The sequence below is a fragment of the Mastigoproctus giganteus genome, chromosome 11 (genome assembly GCF_048544385.1).
Source record: "Mastigoproctus giganteus isolate SK-2022 chromosome 11, ASM4854438v1, whole genome shotgun sequence".
Taxonomy (NCBI): Eukaryota; Metazoa; Arthropoda; class Arachnida; order Uropygi; family Thelyphonidae; genus Mastigoproctus; species Mastigoproctus giganteus.
In genome coordinates, this window is record NC_143585.1 from 110,371,159 (window position 1) to 110,392,370 (window position 21,212).

Below are 21,212 nucleotides of genomic sequence, written 5' to 3' on the forward strand. Positions count from 1 at the left end.
AATATACGTGGTCTCAATTCTAATCTCAACGATGTCCATTTCCACTTGCAGTCTGCCAAACCCCATGTACTTTTTCTGACAGAATCTCAGTTATCGGTTGATTCAACTACTGCTCATCTCAGATGCCCAAATTATTCGCTGTATGATTCCTTTCGCCTCAAAGGTGGTGCTTGTGCATATGTCCATTCTGATATTCCCTCTCAGAGACTTGGCAATTTGTAATCTCCTCTCTTTGATCTTCTCTGGCTTAAAATCTCTCTACCTCATTGTGTCAAATTCATCTGTTGTCTCTACCGTTCTCCCAACTCCTCTAATCACTTGGAGCTCTTTGACTTCCTCTCGTTGCAACTTGACTTTCTCCAGTCCAACTTTCCGTTTTCTAGTCACACCGGCCCAGCAGGTCGAAATGCTGAGGCTTTTGCAATTACTAATGACCTAGCACAGATTGTTCATTTACCTACAAGAATACCGAACAATCCTAATTATACAGCCAATACGCTTGATCTTTTTCCCACAAACAACTCTTCTAAGTACACGGTCGAAGTGAGAGGTCCTTTAGGCACTTCAGATCACAACTTGGTGATTGTCTCTTCTCCAATGGAACCTTTATCTCATGGCTATTCCCAACCTCGTGTTGTTTGGCATTACAAGAATGCAAAATGGGATGACCTACGAGTCTTCTTTTCCTTTGTCGGATTACTGTTTCAAAACTTCTGATGTCAACGTTTGCTCAGATCGTGTCAGTGAAATTATTCTTGCAGGAGGGGAATCCTTTATCCCACTCTCCACTTTAAAATCTCGTCCTTTATCTAAACCTTGGTTTTCAAATAAATGTGCTAAGGCTGTCCAAGAGAAGAATGTTGCATATCGTAATTGGCTTGTTTCTAATTTTTCAGTTTCATTTTCTGCCTACACCAAAGCTCGCAACAATTGCAAAGCAGTTATTAATCAGTCCAAACTAGAGTTTGAACAGGCTAAGAGTAGAAAACTTGCTTCTTGCCCTAATGGAAACCAAGCATTCTGGTCTCTTGCCAAAGCTATTGGCCGCAACTTTTGCCCACCTCTGTCCAAACCAGATGGTTCTGTTGTCACTATAGCCAAGGATAAAGCTGACCTGCTAGCATCCCATTTTTCTTTCAACTCATGTATTAATGATCTTGGTAAAACACCTCCCTCCATTCCCAATATGCTCTATTCAATGCCTCCTGTGGTCTTCCGTCAAAAGGATATCAGAAGGATTTTGAGGAATCTTGATGCTAAGAAAGCTCCAGGTCCTGATGGTATTTCTCCACTTGTTCTCAAAACTTGTGCTCCTGAACTTACTCCTATTCTTTGCTGCCTTTTTTCACTTTATTATTCCAAAGGTGTTTTTCCTTCTTCTTGGAAATTTGCTCATATCCAGCCAGTTCCTAAAAAGGGTGACAAATCCCTCCCATCCAATTATCGTCCCATTGCAATTACTTCTACTCTTTCTAAAGTAATGGAGAAATCAATTAACCGCAAACTCTTAAACTATCCAGAAACCTTCCGTCTGATCAACGATCGCCAGTATGGATTCCGTCAGTGTCGATCCACTGGTGATATTCTAGCTTATGTTACCCATTTATGGACTAATGCAATGGAATGGTTCGGTGAAACACAAGTAGTTGCTCTTGACATCTCAAAGGCTTTTGATCGTGTTTGGCATAAAGATCTTCTAAACAAGCTTCCATCTTATGGTTTGCCAACTGTTTTTAGTAATTGGTTATCCAGTTTTCTCTCTGATTGCTCACTGAGGGTGATGGTAGATGGCTCTCTGTCTTCTAACTTCTCCACTAATGCCGGTGTTCCCCAAGGTTCAGTTCTTTCCCCCACCTTTTTCCTCTTGTATATCAATGATCTTCTTCCATTGACTGGAAATCCTATCCATAGTTTTGCTGATGATATCACATTGCATTCCACTTTCCATTTTGAGAAACCTTGTCCTGCTCAATCAGCTTCAACTTCTCGAAAATCTGCTACCGATTCCTTAAATGCCGATCTTCACGTAATTCTCCAGTGGGGCAAAGACAACTTAGTTGATTTCAACCCTTCTAAAACTCAGTTTTGTCTTATATCTCGCAAAATGGATTCTTCTGCTCCTATGCTTATCTTTAGTGACACTCCGATTTCTAGGCAAAAGGATATCTCTTTTGGGGATTACCCTGACTTCTAATCTTTCTTGGCACAAGCACATTACAAATATTGCTTCCTCTGCATCTAAAAAACTTGGTTTTCTCATTCGCTCTCGGTGTTACTTTTCTTCCAAACAGCTGCTCACTCTGTATAAATCGCAAATCCTCCCTGCCATGGAATATTGTTCCCACATCTGGGGTGGTGCCTCCAAAACCTCTCTCGGGCTTCTTTATTCAGAAGAGGGCAGTTAGGTTAATTAATGATTCATCTCTAACAGAGTCTCTCCACTCGCTGTCTCATAGACGCACTGTTTCTGCTGCATGACTCTTCTACAGATACTTCCATGGGCACTGTTCTTCTGAATTGGCTTCTATAATTCCCGCTCTCTCTTTCAAAACAGTCCGAACACGTGCCGCCACCAGCCAACATCCATTTACTGTCCAACTTCAAACCCACAGAACCAACTTTTCATCTTCCTCATTTATTCATCCAACTGCCGTTTTCTGGAAACCTTCATACGTATTTCCTGAAAATTACAATCTACAGAAGTTCAAGTCCAATGTCAACAAATATCTTCTTTCGTCTTCTCAACCTCCAACCCAAGCACGGTACTAAGTACTATAGGTTCTAATACCTCTCATGTTTGGGGTTCACATAAAAAAAAAAATAAAAAAAAAAAAAAAAAAAAATTGTTTATTGTACTCATCACAGTTACTAGGCCTATAACAAACTCCTACCCTCATTTTTGCTTTCCCAGTGCTTATATCACACCACACTGACTCAACATTGTTCTTTCCATCTATGTCAACTAGATACACTTCCTTAGGTTTTAACTGTTTCTATGTCTTTATGGCATGGTTAATTAATGATGTTATGGCATGGTTAGAATGTCAGAGTGATAGTGAACATCTTCATTTATTGCATATGACAACTATTGAGAATTATGTATTGAAAAAAAAGTGCGGTCATCAGTTCCAGCAAACTAAATTACATCACTACTATTTTAGAACAGATGTGTTAAATATTAGTCCATAATAGCATTGCATGTTAGTAGAATATAAAGGGAATGATATTACCTTAATACTTTTCTTTAGGTTTGTATACTCACAAAGTATTAGTAAACTAAGTATTAGTAAATTTATTTACTAAATAAAGTGTATTTATTTTTTATATTAATTATCTTAAATGTTATGTTTCAAAAACTGAAAAAATGTTAAAAAAATTTTGACTATAACGCAGCTATTAAAGTTTTTTTCCTGACATCCACGTTATATCAATGTTGAGCTGATTCACTCATGACCAAAACTGATGAATACAGTTGCTTGTTTTTCTCTTAGAGTAACTTTTGTGTGTGGGTCCCACGTGAAATTAATATTTCATTGATATATATTTTCTGGTACTTCTAGTAGAAGAAAAAATTGCAAATTTTCAGTTATTACTCTTGAATAATTAACTTGTTACTCCCTTTTACTAGTCTGCAGTATGAAATCTCCTATTAACATGCCTTTGACAAAAGGTTTGAAGGGGAGAAGGCATAAAGGAATTTAATCATGTGAGTTAATATGATATAACGTAGAATGTCAGAAATCTGTTGCTTTACAAATATTTCTCCAGTGGTAGTAAACCATACAAGGGCAGAGGGAAAAATGGGCTAGCCGGTATTTTAAAAAAAAGTTAAGAGTGCAATGGGTACCAGATTTACATTAAAAATTTACAAACTCCAGTTTCTTTCTGTTTTACATGTTTCCTACTCCATAATATAGTAGTATGTGTTTAGTTTTTATGGAGATGATTCAGTTGCTGAAATCACGTTGTACTCTTTATACCCCATATAAAGAAATATTGGCCAATCACAACACCCTTACTGGAGGCAGCTGTCACTGTCTGAAAGATTACGATACCTGCATTCGAACCCATGGCCTATATTTCTTAACCACTGGATCAATCCAGATTAATAGTTTTTTTTTTTTTTTTTTTGGCTGGTGCAGCATAAGCCTCGGGCTTCCTTGCACCATATGGCTCATAATAATAATAATAACATTTTGGATTTAGTGCCAGTGACTATCATCTGTGAAGATTATAGGGATTGGGGCTACTATATTATCTGATAAAATTAATAAATTGCTCCTAAATACGGGGCTGTTCAATAATGAATGATCATAATGTTTTTTCACAATATACCTTTATTAATCATCCATAATTTGATGGTCCTTTTCAAGGTAGTCCCTATTTGATGAAATGCACTTACTCCAATGTTTCTGCCATTCTTCAAAATCATGGTGGAAGCAATTTTTTGACATGAGTTTGAGAATTGCCTCCAATGTCTTTACACCTTTTCTGATGACTGGAAACGTTTTCTTTGCATAGGAGAGATAAGGAATACATTTGACATATAATGCTGACTAAGCACTCCATGACAGTATGAGCAATATGAAGTCTCCTATTGTCGCAATGCAATATCCGCCCACCTGCTTGCGGTTGTGGTCATTTGCAAAGAATGTGATTCTGCAAAGTGTGCAGTACAGTTCTCTAGTAAGGCTCCATAACAGTCGTATCACATGGCACAACATGTTGGTAAAGTATTCCTTAAATGTCAAAAAAATGACCATAACCTTTCCTACAGAAGCCAGCCATAACTTTTGTTTTTTTTTTTCAGTCCTGGCAATGACTTATACTTCCAAACAGCTTTGTTGCTCACTTTCTGGGTTGAAATGAAGCCATGTCTCATCCACCATTATTATTGTGCAGAACCTCACATCTCCAATAACCATCTGTTGCAGTTCTTGACTAACCTACATGCAAACTTTGCTGTTGCTCAGGTGTGAGTAGTCTACACAAATATGTGTCATATGCAAATGGTCATGGAGAATACTGTTTGCTTCCCTGATATTCTCAACATATCTGCCAATTGCCTTTCTGTTCTACGACAATCTCACAATTACAGAACCAGTGTTTATGGTTTCTGTGGTTGACAGTGGAGGTCTAGGATTGGCTGTTTCTGTGATTGAATCACATCTATCTTTCAATATTCTAAACCACCTGTGAGCTGTGCTGTTTGGAAGCGTAGATTCACCACAAGCCTCTTTTAACATTTCATATGCTTCAGATGATGTTTTCTTGAGATGGAAACAAAATTTGAGAGTAGCATACTGTTCCTCACATGTCATGTTCTTTGTTACATAGGCAAAAATGAACGGGCATAAACTTGACTGGCCACGGAGGATACACCATGCACACACAAGTCAACTGTGCAGTTGCTATGTACAGGTGACCCCCGCTTAACGCTGATCATTCGTTCCGGAAAAACAGAGCGCTAAGTGAATCCGTGCTAAGCGAGCGCCGCTTTCCCATAAGGTAACATATGTATTTGTGAGTGCGGTCGGTGCCATAGGATATTTCCTAATCAATAATAAACGGTAATGAAAAGATGCACATATAAAATATTCTGCATTACATACGTATAATTATGTGGTAACTACTAGCGTCTCAAAAGTAAACAAAATTTCAATTAAAATAATGAATTTAATTGATTTAATTTAATGGATGAATTTAATCATGAAAAATGTGTGGATTTTGAGTTGAACTTTGGCCCTCTTCCAAATAAACTAAAAGGGGTATTAATTTTAAATGGCCCACAGCGTTACCACCCAACAAAGTCAACCGATCCTTCGCCGCTTTGAAACTTGGCATGTTTTTTGTTCTTTCAATATGAAACTTCTTTTAGGCATTCGTTTCCACAAATGTCCTGCTTCATCTATGTTAAAAACTTGTTGAGAAGTATAACACATAATACCCCTCTTCAATAATTTTAACAAGTTCTTTTTTGAAAGTTTCGGCTCCTTAATCTGCACTAGCGGCTTCTCCCGGGATTTTAAATCTGTTCTACCAGTTTTAAATGGTTCCACATTTTTTTTTTAGGCAAGTTTTCTTCAGATCATCGTATTGGCTAATCTCTTTCTCTCTCTCTCTCTTTTTAATATTTAACTTAACTGAATTCTGCATTGGAATATTATCTTCAAAAAAATTAGTCTTTCCATTTCAATCCTAATAGCCGGTTTAGTCCTAGTTGCTTGCAGTGGAACAGCTATCTTTCCCGCTGCTAAAATTAATTCTTTATTTTTTCATAATTGTTCTTACAGTTAAATTTGCGAGTCCTAAATTATGGCACACATCCGCTTGTCGTTGACCGGAATCGATTCGCTTCAAAACGTCTAATTTAATTTTCAAATTCAGTCTTTTTCTTACATTTATAGTCTTCGTACTGCGCCCAGACGTTGTTGCATTTTCATTCCTGTCGGTCATTATTAGCTCTTCGAAAATATAACTGCGTTGGTTGAATTAATTATGATACAATGTTCAAGTAAACTGTTCGTTACGCACGATGTCTAATACTGTACTGAGTGATGACTAGACTTCGGATAAATCATATAACGCAAATATTACAAGCAATATATTTGATCATTTTTTAAAATGTTGATCTCGGAACTACGTAACAAGTGACTGTACTTAAATTAGCGTGAGAGAGAATTTCACCGAGCGTGGGAAAATTGCTCAAGTCGGCGTGGGAAACGTTTTAATGCTGTTTTGCTATTCATTTTCAAGTTATCGACTCCATCAAATGAAACGATTTCGTTAAATATGTCAAAAATGTAATCTGTAAAAGAGCGTTATAGTGATCTGTGACAGCGTTATAGTCAGATACGGGTTATAATATAAGAACAGCGTTATAGCGAATCAGCGTAAAGCGAACCGCGTTATAACGGGGGCCTGCTGTAATGCACCTCGGTTTGGTTTAAATTCGGCAGCTCAGCTAGAAATAGCAAGCAGTACAGTTGTTCATGAAAAATTATGATCATTCATTATTGAACGGCCCTCGATCCAAATGATGGGCCCAAGATGCCATATTTATGCTGCAGTTTGGGAAGTTGCACTGTTAGCTACTTAGTGCACAAAATACCACATCCCATCTCTGTACATAGTATATTTTATATCAGTCTTGTTGTGGGGAGAGGGAGATATAATCATACTTGTGATATATCTGAAACCATGGTATGAAGAGGCCTGGGTGTTTTTTTTTTTTTTTTTTTTTTTTTTATAGGGCTGTAATGAGTGTTCTGTACTTTATCACATAAAAATATCAAAATTCAGATTACAGTTTGGAGTGTGTGTACTCCAGTATAAAATAAACAAAAGGATTAATGTATGCACTGGCTTTCTTCCTCTTGAATAGGACCTAAAGCAGAAAATATTTATACTAATTTTATTAATTTTACTGATTTTAATAAGGAGTATATTAGAAAATTCAGGGTGTGTTTTCAGTTGGGGTTCTATTCATTAGTTTCCTTTCATTATAAGTTGGGCCCCCTCCCCGAAATGATGATGAATTTGTGAAATAATTGAAATTGTTATGGACATTTATGGGGGGGAAAATTATAACTATGTTGCAAAATGTGTGATCCTTCTGTTGAGTACTTCATGTTTCATATACATATGTAAAGAATCACAATGTTCTTATGTGTTTTATTTTCCCAGTCTCCTTTCTGATGTGTTCTTTCATTAAAGGTTTTTAAATTTATTGTAAGTGTAATTTAAAATGCCAATAATGTTAGAAAATAGTTCGTGTTTTTTATGAAAATGAAAATAGAGATTGAAATACCTGCATTTATAAATTCATTTGTTCGTAGAAAATGTTGTAGGCAATCATGAGGCTCCAGTCAGATGTGTGGAATTTTGCCCAGAAGTGAATGTTGTCATCTCTGGAGGCTGGGATCAAACTGTAAAACTCTGGGATCCTAGGACACCATGTAGTGCTGGTTCATTCTCCCAACCTGATAAGGTTAGTATCATAATTATGTGAAATTAATTTAGGATATTGAGGAATTGTTTGAAGATAATAAAGCACTCAAACTTATTTTGGTATAATTAGGTTTATTTCTGAATTGGAAATATGTACGTAATGGAGTCAAAAGTTTCATAGTATTTTCTTACCACTTCTTCAGTGACTGCAAAGACAATAACTAAGGATTATTATTATGGATTTCTTAAAATTTTTAGTAGAATTAAAAGTTTTAGTAAATCAAACTAAGATCTAAATTCAGAGAATTTTGTTTTAAGGTAAATTTAATCAGTAAATAACAATAATACATGAACACTTACTAGTTTGCTGTGCAATATCACCATCATGAAAGGTCACTTTGGTCACAAGAACCTGTTGATTTGTTTATGGGTGAAAGTATATGTACTGTGGTTTACTTAATCTTGATGCCAAGGTGGTTTGGTGGACAAGAGTCTAAGGGATTATATTTATGATCTCAATATCAGGGTTTATTTGTGCCTTGAGGGTAATATCACTACAAGTATTGGCTTAGTAGGGGGGGGGGTTAATGCGCATTAAAGAATATGTGGTAAAAAAACATTTATATGAACTAAATAATATTATCAGGAAACTTTTAGCAGTTAAGAACTGAATGAGGATTCTAGACTGAGGGAAAATCAGACACTATTCTTTTTGGGCATCACAAAGGTCACATCTGGGAGAAAATTTCTGGTCACCAAGGCCCAGGTGTCCCATCTAGTCTGCCACACATTAATAAGCTCATTTAAGAATTGAGCTTTCTCTAGTTTAACATCTGTATTTAAGGAGAGTTATTAATTGGACCGCTGGACCCAAGAGGACAGGAATACGGTTAATTGCATTCATCCTTGATTGTATTAATGCTATTAATTTCTTGGAATAAATACATTCTTCATTTTAAAGCATATTCATCGCTAGAATGCTTTTGTTCAAAATTTGGCTTTTGGTAGAATGTGCATTATCTTTTCTTATCTCGCATACCTGAGTTGGTAGCAAAGAGCTCTATAGATTTTGTATAAGTCTAATGGAAGGGTGCCTGTTATTACTTGAATTTCAGTGGTAGAGACTGTACAGCAGACCCAATGGATTGCCAAAACCATTATTCTCTGAATAGAATTGAGCTTCTCCCTCATTTTGATGATAGGAACCCAATGAAACCAAGCCCCCGCTGCAAAGGAGGCAATTGGGAGAAAAACGGCCTTGTAGTAGAGCAGCAGGATATGCCTTGATTCCCCACTCTCTTCTGGAATATGTGGATGCCGAATATGTGGGAGAAATGATAGCTGGTGGTTCCCTATGTAGAGGGGGGGGGGAACATGCTGTGGGCACAGTGCAACGTGGTAAGAAAGCCCACACTGGCTGCACCGCAGAAAAATCAAGTCATTACGCCTCCCCTCTTTAAAGGCATGGTGTTGGATCTGCTGGAGGAGGAGCCTGCTAGAACAACACATACACTCTACACATATGCTGATTACTCACTCACTGTCATACTTACACAATTTTTTTTTTTTTTTTTTTTTTCATGCTGAACATATATTGAAAGGCAAACAACAAATTGCACATGACATTTCTTTCTCTCAGTTATCTGCCACCTTACATCCATCATCTTTCCCCGAGACACAATTCATTTACTGTCTAAATATAAACAACATATACTAAGACACTTTTTTTATATATCTGGTCTCACACATTCACTCAGCCATTGCATGATTTACATGGATGACTTTACATTCATGCACATTTATGTAATTCTCAAACCTGCAGATTTGAGAATTTCTTTTAATGGATATATATATTCAGGGTAAAATTTAGTACATATGATGGTCATTATCATACTCTCCTTGCTCACACATTAATTTCACTCAGTTCAGTACCCTGAAAAGGTCAGGAACAAACTTTTTTTTTTTTTTTTTTTTTTGCAGGTTAAGTGATCTTATTTCCCACTCAGCACACAAATGAATATATATATGTGGTGCACTCACATGCATATTCACACACCCAAATATACATGTGAATACTCATTAACTTTTATATCCATAGTTGGTAGTGTGTCCAGAATTTTTATTTTCTCTCTCTCTCTCTCTCTCTCTCTCTCTCTCTCTCTCTCTCTCTCTCTCTCTCTCTCTCTCTCTCTCTCTCTCTCTCTCTCTCTCTCTCTCTCTCTCTCTCTCTCTCACACACACACACACACACACACACACACACACACACTCCAAGTTTAGGGTTATACTCAAGAAGTCTGTTGGTATTTGTCTTTTAAGCCTGTAATTTAAGCCTCTTCGTATTACTTCTAAATCCAGAGCGAGTGTACCAGTTAGCAACTGAAGAGTAGGTGTGCTTACAGTACAACATACCCTTGTGGTGTGATCCACTGGATTGTCTAATTTAACCCTGTTCCTGGCCAAAGTTCATCTAGTAAACCAGGTGCTTGCATCATGGGTGATTACTGGGAGGAAGATTGCACTTATAAATAAGTGCAAGTCTTCCTTTTAAGTCTCCAGTTGGCACAACTACTCGTAATCCTTGCAGTCATACTAGTATAGTTCTGCACTTTTCTGGCAGCATACAAAATACGACTAAATATTTTAATTCTGATACTAAGGCTATTGTTTCCCCTGAGATTTTGATTTGTGGGCATCTTCTTAATTTTCCTTTAAATAGTATTTATATGGTTTTCGTGTGACAGTGGTGTTTTCTGATTCCTATGGGGTATGTAATGCAGAGCTTGCATGTTGCTCCAGAAGAGCTCTAGTGTTTGCCTTAACCAGAAGAACAAGGTCATTAGCAAAGGTGACCTTGTCAACTGGGCCACTATCCATCTCTAGAAACTCATCCAGCACCAGATTCCAGAAGCAGCAACCCAGCACTGAACCTTGGGGGCATCCTTGTTACATTTTTGGTGATGCATTAGTATATATACATTGGTACTCAACTGGGAATAAGCAGCAGACTTCTCTAATGGGGAAACTTTACTCACTTGAAGTATAAGAAAGGAACTTGTGAAGGATTTCATAATATAAGGTGTTATAATAATAATGCATTTGTGCTAAACAATATCATAGTTTAAATTTTAAATGGTTTTGAAGCTTTTTTGCCCTAAATTTTATTAGCATTAAACAAGCATAATATAGGATATGAGCAATCTTTGGATATACCAAGGTAGATAATGGATTTTTTCGTCAATTATTTGGACTCCTAAGTTACGCCAAAGAACATGTAAACTTCAACCATGATGAATTCCCCTTGCCCTTATTCTGTAGTTGTTATGGGAACATCCAAAAAAGTTGGAACCTCCCCTATTATATTTGAAGGACATGTTAACCTCAAGCAACAGAAAAAAAAAATTCCATCAAACTGATGCCCACATGAATTTCAGTATTTTTTTGTTATTATTATTTTTATTTGGATCTGTAACATTGTGCTAAAATTCAAGAGGCTGTGGCTGCAAAAAATCATTTCTCTCTGTTACTGTTCAGTACAGCAATGCCCCACTCAAGTAATCAGCACCCAGTTTTATGTACATTTGTGCACATTAAACTCCCAAACAATAGAAATGCTTAATAATTATGTGTTTTTCGATTCCACATTGAAGTCTGTTAATAACAGAGGATAGGACACCAAGTCTTAAAATGGGTGTTTCCACTAAGCATTTTAAAAGCTTAATGTATGACTACATGTAAGCTTTTCTCATTATTGTTACATAATATTATTAACATTATTATTACATAATGATGAAAAATGTTTATGCTAACTAACCAGATTTACACTGTAGACTCAGTCTTTTTACTCAGTTTGAGCCCTTATATCTCTTATTCTCATAACATAATTCTTATGAAAATTTCCACTCTTGGTGCAAGAAAACAGTAAGACAACATTAAAACTGGAATTTTTTAAACATTTCCCAAATTTCTGCTTATTTTCATTAATGAATTGGCTGTCTTGTGTGCTCTTCTACATTAAAAAATAGAAATGTGGAATACCATTTGTTTCGTTGTACTTAGGGTGGAAAGCTAATTAACAATGTCTTTCGGTAGGATGCCAAAGAAATACAACATAAAATTTCAAAAAAACATAAGTAAAAGATACTAGTCATGTATCTTGCAAGAAAGCAAGATTATACAGCATCAGCAAAAACACACACTTCAACCTCCATACCCACCAAGAATTTGTCTATTTCTTCCTTGAATTTATCAAGCCATCCACTTCCACAACAACAGGTGGAAGCCAATTCCAAAAATCAACCACCTGCTGGCTGAAGGCAAACTTCCACAAATCTATCCTGCAACCATTCAACCAACTTGAATATATGTCCTCCTCTTGAGTAGTCTCAGCAAGAGGAAGAATGAATTAACATTTAACATACTCAATCTATTCAAGGCCTAAAACAACTAAATCAAATCTCCCCGCAGGTGCCTAGTCTCCAAATTCTGCAGTTTGCAGAAATTAGCCTTTCTAAGTAAGAGCACCCTTTTGTTCCCTTCACCAATTTGGTTGCCTTCCTCTGCACCTGGTCCAGCAGATCTGCATCCTAAAGTGAGGCCTTCGGACCTGTATACAGTATTCAAATTGCAGCCTAACCATGGCTTTGTACAAGGGGATAATCATCTCCTTATCCCTGCTGGCAAAGTTTCTGTATATCATTGACAAAACCTCATGAGCTGGCCTAGTAGCATGTCTGCACTGCTCAGAGAATTTCATATCTGCCTGCACAATTACCACCAGGTCTTTTTCATTTTCCACTACTCTGAGTATAGTACAACACAGTTGATAAGTTACTCTGGGATTACTGCTAGCCATATGCAGTACCTTGCATTTATCAGTGTCAAACATCTGCCATTTCTCAACCCATTGACCTAATTTTTCTAGACCTTGTTGCAGTAGCATACTTTCATTAACTACCCTGCCAACCTTTGTATCATCTGCAAACTTAGACATTAAGCCTGATATACCTTCATCGATATCATTAATAAATATAGAAAACAATAATGGGGCCCAGCAGTGAACCTTGGGGGACTCCACTAATAACATTTGTCCATGAAGAGCAGTGCTCATTGATAAGCACTCTCTGTCTTCTTCCACTTAACCATTTCTTTATCCATAGCAATAAATTGCCTTTAATGCCACATTTCTCCAGTTTGTGCAGCAGGTTTTTATGTGCAATAGTATCAAAAGCCTTTGTGAAATCCAAGCATATGATATCAAAGTTGTTTTTTTTTTTCATCTGGTTCCTTGGTCACTGAATCGTGGTAGTGTATCAGATTGGTTAGACAAGACCGCCCCTTAACAAATCCATGCTGTGACTACAATATAATTAAATTCCTGTCCAGATGATCCTGCATTACTTCATTACTTTCCCTAAACAGAAGTTAAACTAACAGGTGTGTAATAATTAATTGTGTCACCCTTTGTGAATTGAGGATACATCTGCACATATCTAGTCTGCAGGTTCTTCCCCTGAATCCAAGGAGGCTCTCATAATTATGGCTAAGGGTTTGCTTACTTCCTTCTGTGCCTCACATAATATGGTTCTTCCCCTGAATCCAAGGAGGCTCTCATAATTATAGCTAAGGGTTTGCTTACTTCCTTCTGTGTCTCACATAATATACAGTAAACCCCCGCTATTCGCGGTATCTGTATTCGCGGTCGCTGATTTAAACCTAAAAAAATGTGAATTTTAAAGCGCCGGAACATTTACCGCCATGAAAAAAACATGGGTGTGGCTAAAATCATTTTGCCCAGTCCACAGAGTAGTACAGTCAGTCGTCTTATAACACGTGTTTACACTACACTAATTCAATCTTACACAATTTAGGGGAACGATATTGTATATAACACGAACTGAATTCGCATATGCACGATTCGCCTTTGTGTTTACAAGAAATGGCAGTCGAACGCGGAATCACCCCAACTGAACGCAACACGATAGAAATGAAGAGAAGATTCTGAAAATGTATTTATTTTTTTATAGCAGTGAAGGGGAAACACATTTCACCATAATAACTTAAAAACCAACACAATTACAGCTATCGGTATTATCGCAAATGCAATTAGATAGAGTTCACTACCAGTTTATAACAGATTCCACTAGCAGGAACGCAACTGGAAATTGTTTTTATTGTTTTATGGTAGTAACCCCCAGAAATGTAAAATGTGAGCTAGTGAGGTGTTAATAGAGTTGTCTCTGCCTTTATGGTGTTGTTTATTCGTTTTGCTACACGCTCACAGCTTTATGTGTATCAAGTGTGCCTCCTCATTTTGTAATTGTGCTTTATTCTCTAAAAATGAGTAAAAATAACTTAAAAGGTGTAAAAAGGAAGTGTCCTGCGCTCAATGGGTGGGGGGTGACAAAATCGCGAGCGCGGATGTTTCAAGCTAATCCTTGTTCAGTATGTGTAATGCGCTTGTCATAGAAGGTTTCATCTCTTGCTTTTAATTGATACGTTTACAAAAGTGAAAAATCTACCATTTTGCAGTGTGTTGATGTAAACAGACTTTTTCGAGCGTGTTAAAGTTAAAAGAAAGTGATATTATTGTGGACAAGTTCTTTTCTAATCCTACAAAAATATGGCCGTGAATAAAAAGGGAACTGTGAAAAGATCAAAGAAGGTGATGACATTAGCGAGTAAAATTGAATTGTTAGACAAAATTTCTAATGGTGAAAGTGTCTCCTCAGTGGCAAAACATTATAAAATCAATGAGTCAACGGTACGATCAATCAAGAAATCGGAAGAAAAAATCCGCCGTAGTGTCCGTGAAAACGTGCTAATTGCATCAAAAATTTGCTCTATAACTCGTGATGTGAAATTAGAAAAAATGGAAAAGGCTTTAAATCTGTGGATAGAAGACCGAACTCAAAATAAAATTCCGTTAAGTTCACTTATCATTCGTGAAAAGGCAAAACACCTTTATCAACACTACACTTTAGTGAAACTGGTGATAGCACTCGCGGGATAAGTTTTTTAGCCAGCAAAGGCTGGTTTGAAAGATTTAAAAATCGATATGGTTATTTTTCGCCCAGCAACCCATGTTCTTGATATGTTTTTGAAAGGTTTCTTTAAAATGTCTAATAAATATGTACAGTATTACATTTAATAAATTGTTTCTTATTTTCATTTCGATGCCTTATGCTTTTTTTTTTTTTTTATGTACTTACTCTCTACGTTTGTCTATGTACATAGTCATATTATGTAGGTAAATACACATAATACGTACAGACAAAATTTTAGACTAATTTTTGTTATATATTTCATACTTTGGAACGGAACCCTTTTATTACCATGGGCGCCATAACTCAGTATTCGCGTTTTCAGTATTCGCGGAATTTCTCAGGAACGTAACCCCCGCGAATAGCGGGGGTTTACTGTAATTGGATAGGTGCCTTATGTTTAACTTTAACAATTCCTCTTCCACTTTTCTCTCAGTTATTACAAAATCATTTAGCTCCCTGTTAGAATTTGATAAATTCTGGCATCCATATCTCTAAAGAATTCTTCATTCAGTGTGTCAGCAACCTGAACAGGATCATCAACAGTCAAACCATCAATATCAAGTGGACCACATTGATTCATCCCAATCGTTCTAGTATTTACATTAGTAAAGAAGCCTTTGCAACATTTTCTAAAGATTACTTGTAACCTTCACTTGCCTAACCTCCTTTGGACTTGATTACAGACTACTTTATATTTACAGTAGGTTTCTGCATCACCTGCTAATTTATATGCATTAAATGCATATAAATTCTTTTCTGCCACGAGTCTCGTTAGTTCATTTAGGGTATAAACCTTGAACAGTATTTCATAATTGGTATGAAAAGCCTAGTAGCTTCCAAGGTTAATTCCTTGAAAACTTCCCATTTAGAATTTGCTGATGGTAACATCATCAGTTGATTCCACTGTATAGAATTTAAAAACAGTCTGAGACCACTGTAGTCACCTTTACGAAAGCAAAAACCATTCCCTTTACTTTTAGTGGTAGTTACATCTTTAAGTAACACATCAGTACAATCTCTCAAATCAGTACAATGTGATCATTGCCACTTAGTGGTTCTTTTATCTGTAAATTCTTATCGCATGAATATAATTGCTTATATAAAATCAGATCAAGGTTATTACACCCTCTTGTTGCCTCTCTAATATGTTGCTGCTGTATAAAATAGCCATCCATTAAATCCACAAAAGTCTTTCTTGTTTAAGACTTTTGTAAGACCAACCCACAAGTTCCAATCAATATCTGGAAAGTTTAAATCCCTCATTATAAGATATTCTGATTTACTGGCCCACTCTGTTTCTTGGTATAGTTGTTTGTTATACTCATCATGGTCATTAGTCCTATAATACACTCCTACTCTAATTTTGATTTTCCAGTGCTTATGTCACACCAAACTGATTGAACATTGCACTGGCTACCCATATCAACTGGATGCCCCCTCTTAGATTTTATGTTCTTCTGCATCCCTTATATCTGAATGGCACTACATCTCTGATATCCCAACACTGTCCACATTTGATGTCTTGACCAGCACTTCAAATTCATCAAATTATTTCAATTTACAGACTAGATTATAGCTACCACAGGCTTCTGACTTGCCTGATAATTTATATGCATCCCATGCATTTTTCTTCTCTGCCGCATTAATTCATGTCATGTCCATTTCGGTCTTTAGCTTGTATCAAGATATACAGGTAGTGTTTTCAGGAATACATGAGTGTTTTATTATTTGTATTTTTCTTTTTAATATCAATAATTAAAGTATGTAAGTTGTGTTCCAGTGAGTTCCATATATGGGGGTAAGTAAGCATTTTGTGCAGTTTAAAATCTGAAATTAGACATTATGATATTGGCTTGTCCTCCAAAACCTTGGTTACCCCTTCTACATTCTAGAGGTAATGTTGAAAAGCAAAACCTAACTTTCATAAACTAGTTTTTAACACTGAAAACTGTCCTCAGTTTAATATAACCCAATCAAGTACATATTTCACCATGATCTATTTATTAATATTTTATTAATACTTATAAATTTATAGTTTTCATCTCTTTATTTTATTCCATAATATTCCATTTTATTTCATTTCATAATATTAGGTGTACACCATGGCAGTATGTGGAGATAAACTTATAGTTGGAACAGCAGGAAGACGTGTTTTGGTATGGGATCTTCGCAACATGGGTTATGTGCAGCAGAGAAGAGAATCCAGTCTTAAGTACCAGACAAGATGCATCAGGTGTTTTCCTAATAGACAGGGCTATGTACTTAGCTCCATAGAAGGTAATCATTAATAGATAGTAATGCCAAAATCCTCTTGATAATTTTGTTCATTTTATTAAAAATGAACAAGCGGCAGAAAATGTAATGTAATCAGGCATTTGCAAACAACATGAGAACAATGTTCAGCACGTAAAAAGAAATGTGAAAATTGATGTAGGCATTTTAAAGTGAAGATAATAGTGCAATGATGATGCACGTATTTATTTTAATCATTTATTATAGTACTTATTTTGAGCTGTGGAAATGTTTTCTGATAGTGAAATTTCAAAAAAAAAGGTTCAAGATCAAAAATGACAGTCATTAAGTGAAATTGGACAAAGAGCAGAAGAAGGGATAGTGATGACCTTGAAAAATGAGCTGTGATTACATTTTTAAAATGACAGGTAATTAAAGATGATTTTATTACAGATATCAGTGATCAAAGTTGATTATAAGCTCTATCCCATTTTGGTGGCCTTTCCCAACAAAAATGGAAGTTGGGGAGAATTAAATCATAAGTAGCTCTTAGCGCTGGTGTTTGAAGGTGGTTCTGCAGGGTACAATATTGAAAGCATGTGGGATTCCATTTGGAAAACTGTCCAGAATAGTGTTTATGGTGGTAAAAGCTTGTCCTTATCGTTTGATTAATTTTGTGCTGAAAAGGGGTATACATGCCTTCCTCTGAAAGTGAATGAATATTTGGTGGGCGTTTACTACTATATAGAAAGAGGTGCTAAAAGGAAAGATAGATTGAAACACCAATTAATGCTTGCCACCGAAGTGAAAAAGATTTTGAAGCTTTTGTGTACATGTTGGCTATCTTTAGATAAAGGTGTAACAAGATTAGTAAAAGAGTGTCTTTGACAAGTCTTCTGTTTATCCATTTCAAGTGTCAGTTAACTGAACATGCCCGGCATCTTCTGTGGAAGCTTAGTTATTTGGCATGGTTTTTTTTTTTTTTTTTTTTTTTTTTTTTAGGAGCATTAGCAACTAAGGCCATATTGCTCCGGGATATGCAGTGGTCATTCCCTGACCTTTCCGCATCCTCCATATTTGGTGGTGACGGGCTCGAACCTGGGTCTAATCAAGAAGCGTGTGCTATGCACTGCTGCTCCTTCCCACCTGGCTACGGAGGCGCCTGGAAGCTTAGTCGGCACAGTACATCACTGCTGTCTGTCAATCTCAGGCAGGGGAATGGGATTTTTGCTGTGAGTTATTCCAGATTTTTCAGCTAATAACATGCAAATTAGCCTGTGAACACACTTTTAAGACAGTTCCACAATATATATACATACAAGTGACAGACTGGTGCTATTAAAATATGATAATTTCATCGATAATTCTTGCCTACACCAACACGACTACATATTCATTATACATGCACAGTCAAACTTAATTATAACAAGATCCAAGGGACCGAAGGATATTGCTTGTTATTACTGTAGCTGTATGTTACTTTTGCTGTTACTCACTACACATTTATTATGCACACAGATAGTACTTAGATAGACAGTACTTATGACAGTACACAAATACTGAGATACGGTGAGGTCCTCGTACAACATGCATTTACACTACATGAATTTGATCATACACAATTTTTAAATAGGGGAACGATGTCACATATAACACAAACCGAATTCACTTATGCATGATTCAGTTTTGTGTTTACAAGAATGGCAGTCAAATGCGGCGGAATCAAAACAGCTGAACACAATGCTTACTGTGTTGTTTACTCTGCTGCTACACGTGCACTGCTTTGTTTGTGTGTATCAAACATGCCTCCTAATTTTTGTTCTTTTTATACTGTAATTGTCTTTATTCCCTGAAAATGAGTAAAATACTTAAACTGTGAAAAGGAAGCGTGCTGGTGAAGATACTGCAGGTTCAGAGAGAAAAAGAAAAGCAGCTAAGGTAAAAGAAAACCAACATGAGAACCACGACAAACTATGGAAAACTTGCTGGACAAACTAGTTTGCCGCTACCGCAGTTGCTCCCTGCATTCTTGGTAAATTTAACCCCGGGGGCTCACATCTGGTGAGTATGGGCTTGGCACACCCAGGGTCCTGAGCTGGATATCATCATTCTTCTCTTCTTGGTGATTCCCTTCTACTTTTGTCTCTCTCTCTCTCTCTCTCTCTCTCTCTCTCAGGGTTACTCGGGAACTTTTTTTTTTTTCCTGGTGCAGCATAAGCCTCAACTTCCTTGCATCATATGGATATTAATAATAATAATAATAATAAATAATAAATGGACAGTGCTTGCTATCGGCAGTGGCAGTAGAAGTCGAGAACGATATATTTATTGCCATGTCGGTGTGACAGATGAATTTAGGAAACTATATTTCCTAACTTAACCTTTAAGGTTAAGTTAGGAAATAAGTGAAGTTTGCGAGCAGTCTTTTTCAATTTACTAAGATAAAATCGAAATTCAGGATCGGTGTCCTTGGTTTCGTAAAACAAAGAAAGAGTTTTTAAAGCAGTTTGTATCTCTGTTCTTGACACTACATTAACTAGACACTGACCACATTCGGTGTCTAGTTAATGTAGACGCTTCCTTGCTGTTGTCTTCAAAATCCTCTTCCCCTGACTGCTTCGAGAATGTCGTCATCTGTCAATGTTTCGGCAGTCACAAAGTTGTTTTCCACAGTCTCGTAATTGCCCACACATGCTAACCCAGTATCCAAGTTATGTTCCTTCAACCACATTTTAATGAAATATTGTCATTTTCTCCAGTATCTTTACTGACTTCCATGGGCTTTAGTCTTTCCTTATTAACAGAGTGATTTGATGGTCTGTGATGTGATCTTATCGCATGCCTCGCCCATGAATTGGGTGGCATCAAGGACTGAAATTGGAAATTTTTCCTTTCTTTCAATGGATTCTAGTTTCAAATATTAAAATTTTTCTGAAATGGCATTTAAAGCTTCTAAAAACGCCTTGGTTCATAGGTGGTAAAAATACAAGTTTGATGTTGGTTAGATTGAGAATGGGGTGTGATGGACAATTGTATAAAATCAGCAAAATTTTCTTATCTGTTTTTTTCTAAACTTTTTGTCCCAGTTATGTACTTCTTCAAAAGTGGATGTGTAATCCAGGCTTTTTTGTTAGCATTAGCATTAGTAGAGGCATTTGATGCAAGAAAGCAAGCTTATGCAGCATCAGCCAAAAAAAAAAAAAAAAAAAAAAACCACTTCCACTTCACCCCTCTGTTCGTTCAAAATACCTGTCCAGCTGAGCCTTAAACTTATTTAGGCTATCAACCTCCACCACAAGGGATGGAAGTCTGTTCCACCAACCAACCACCCACTGGCTAAAGGCAAATTTCCGCACGTCTATCCTACATCTGTCTTTCCTCAATTTGAATTTATGCCCTCTCAGGTGATTTTTCTGAGCTAGAGGAAGAATCCCATCAGCATTGAGCATGCTTAAACCATTCAAGGCTTATACATCTCTATCAGATCACCTCGCTGGTACCTAGTCTCCAGACACTGTAATTTGCAAAACTTAAGCCTTTCTTCGTAAGAGCACCCCTTTGTTCCATTCACTAATCTTGTTGCCCTTCTCTGTACTCGTTCCAGCAGCTGTACATCCTTCTTGAAATGAGGCCTCCAGACCTGTATACAGTACTCTAGGTGTGGCCTGACCATCGCCTTATACAATGGAATAATCACCTCCTTATCCCTGCTGGAAAAATTCCTGTATATCATTGACAATACTCCATGAGCTACTCTTACAGCCCGTCTGCACTGCTCAGAGAACTTCATATCTGCCTGCACAACCACCCCCAAGTCCCTTTCATTCTCTACCACTGTCAGTGTAGTACCACAGAGTTGATACGTTGTTCTGGGGTTGCTGTTTCCCATGTGTAGTACTTTACATTTGTCAATGTTAAACTTCATTTGCCACCTCTCAGCCCATCTGCTCAACCTTTCCAGATCCTGTTGCAGCAGCATTACGT

The 21,212-nt window shown here is 36.8% G+C and overlaps 1 protein-coding gene across 2 annotated transcripts in view; it reads left to right on the top strand.

The window, feature by feature from the left end:
- Window positions 1-21,212, top strand: part of Bub3 (mitotic checkpoint protein Bub3) — a 76,201-nt gene that overhangs the window by 34,639 nt on the left and 20,350 nt on the right. For both annotated transcript variants that reach the window (XM_090385449.1, XM_090385448.1), the window contains exons 4-5: window positions 7,839-7,990; window positions 17,090-17,273. In XM_090385449.1, coding sequence (XP_090241575.1) covers window positions 7,839-7,990; window positions 17,090-17,273 — 336 coding nt within the window. The remainder of the gene's footprint in view (window positions 1-7,838; window positions 7,991-17,089; window positions 17,274-21,212) is intronic.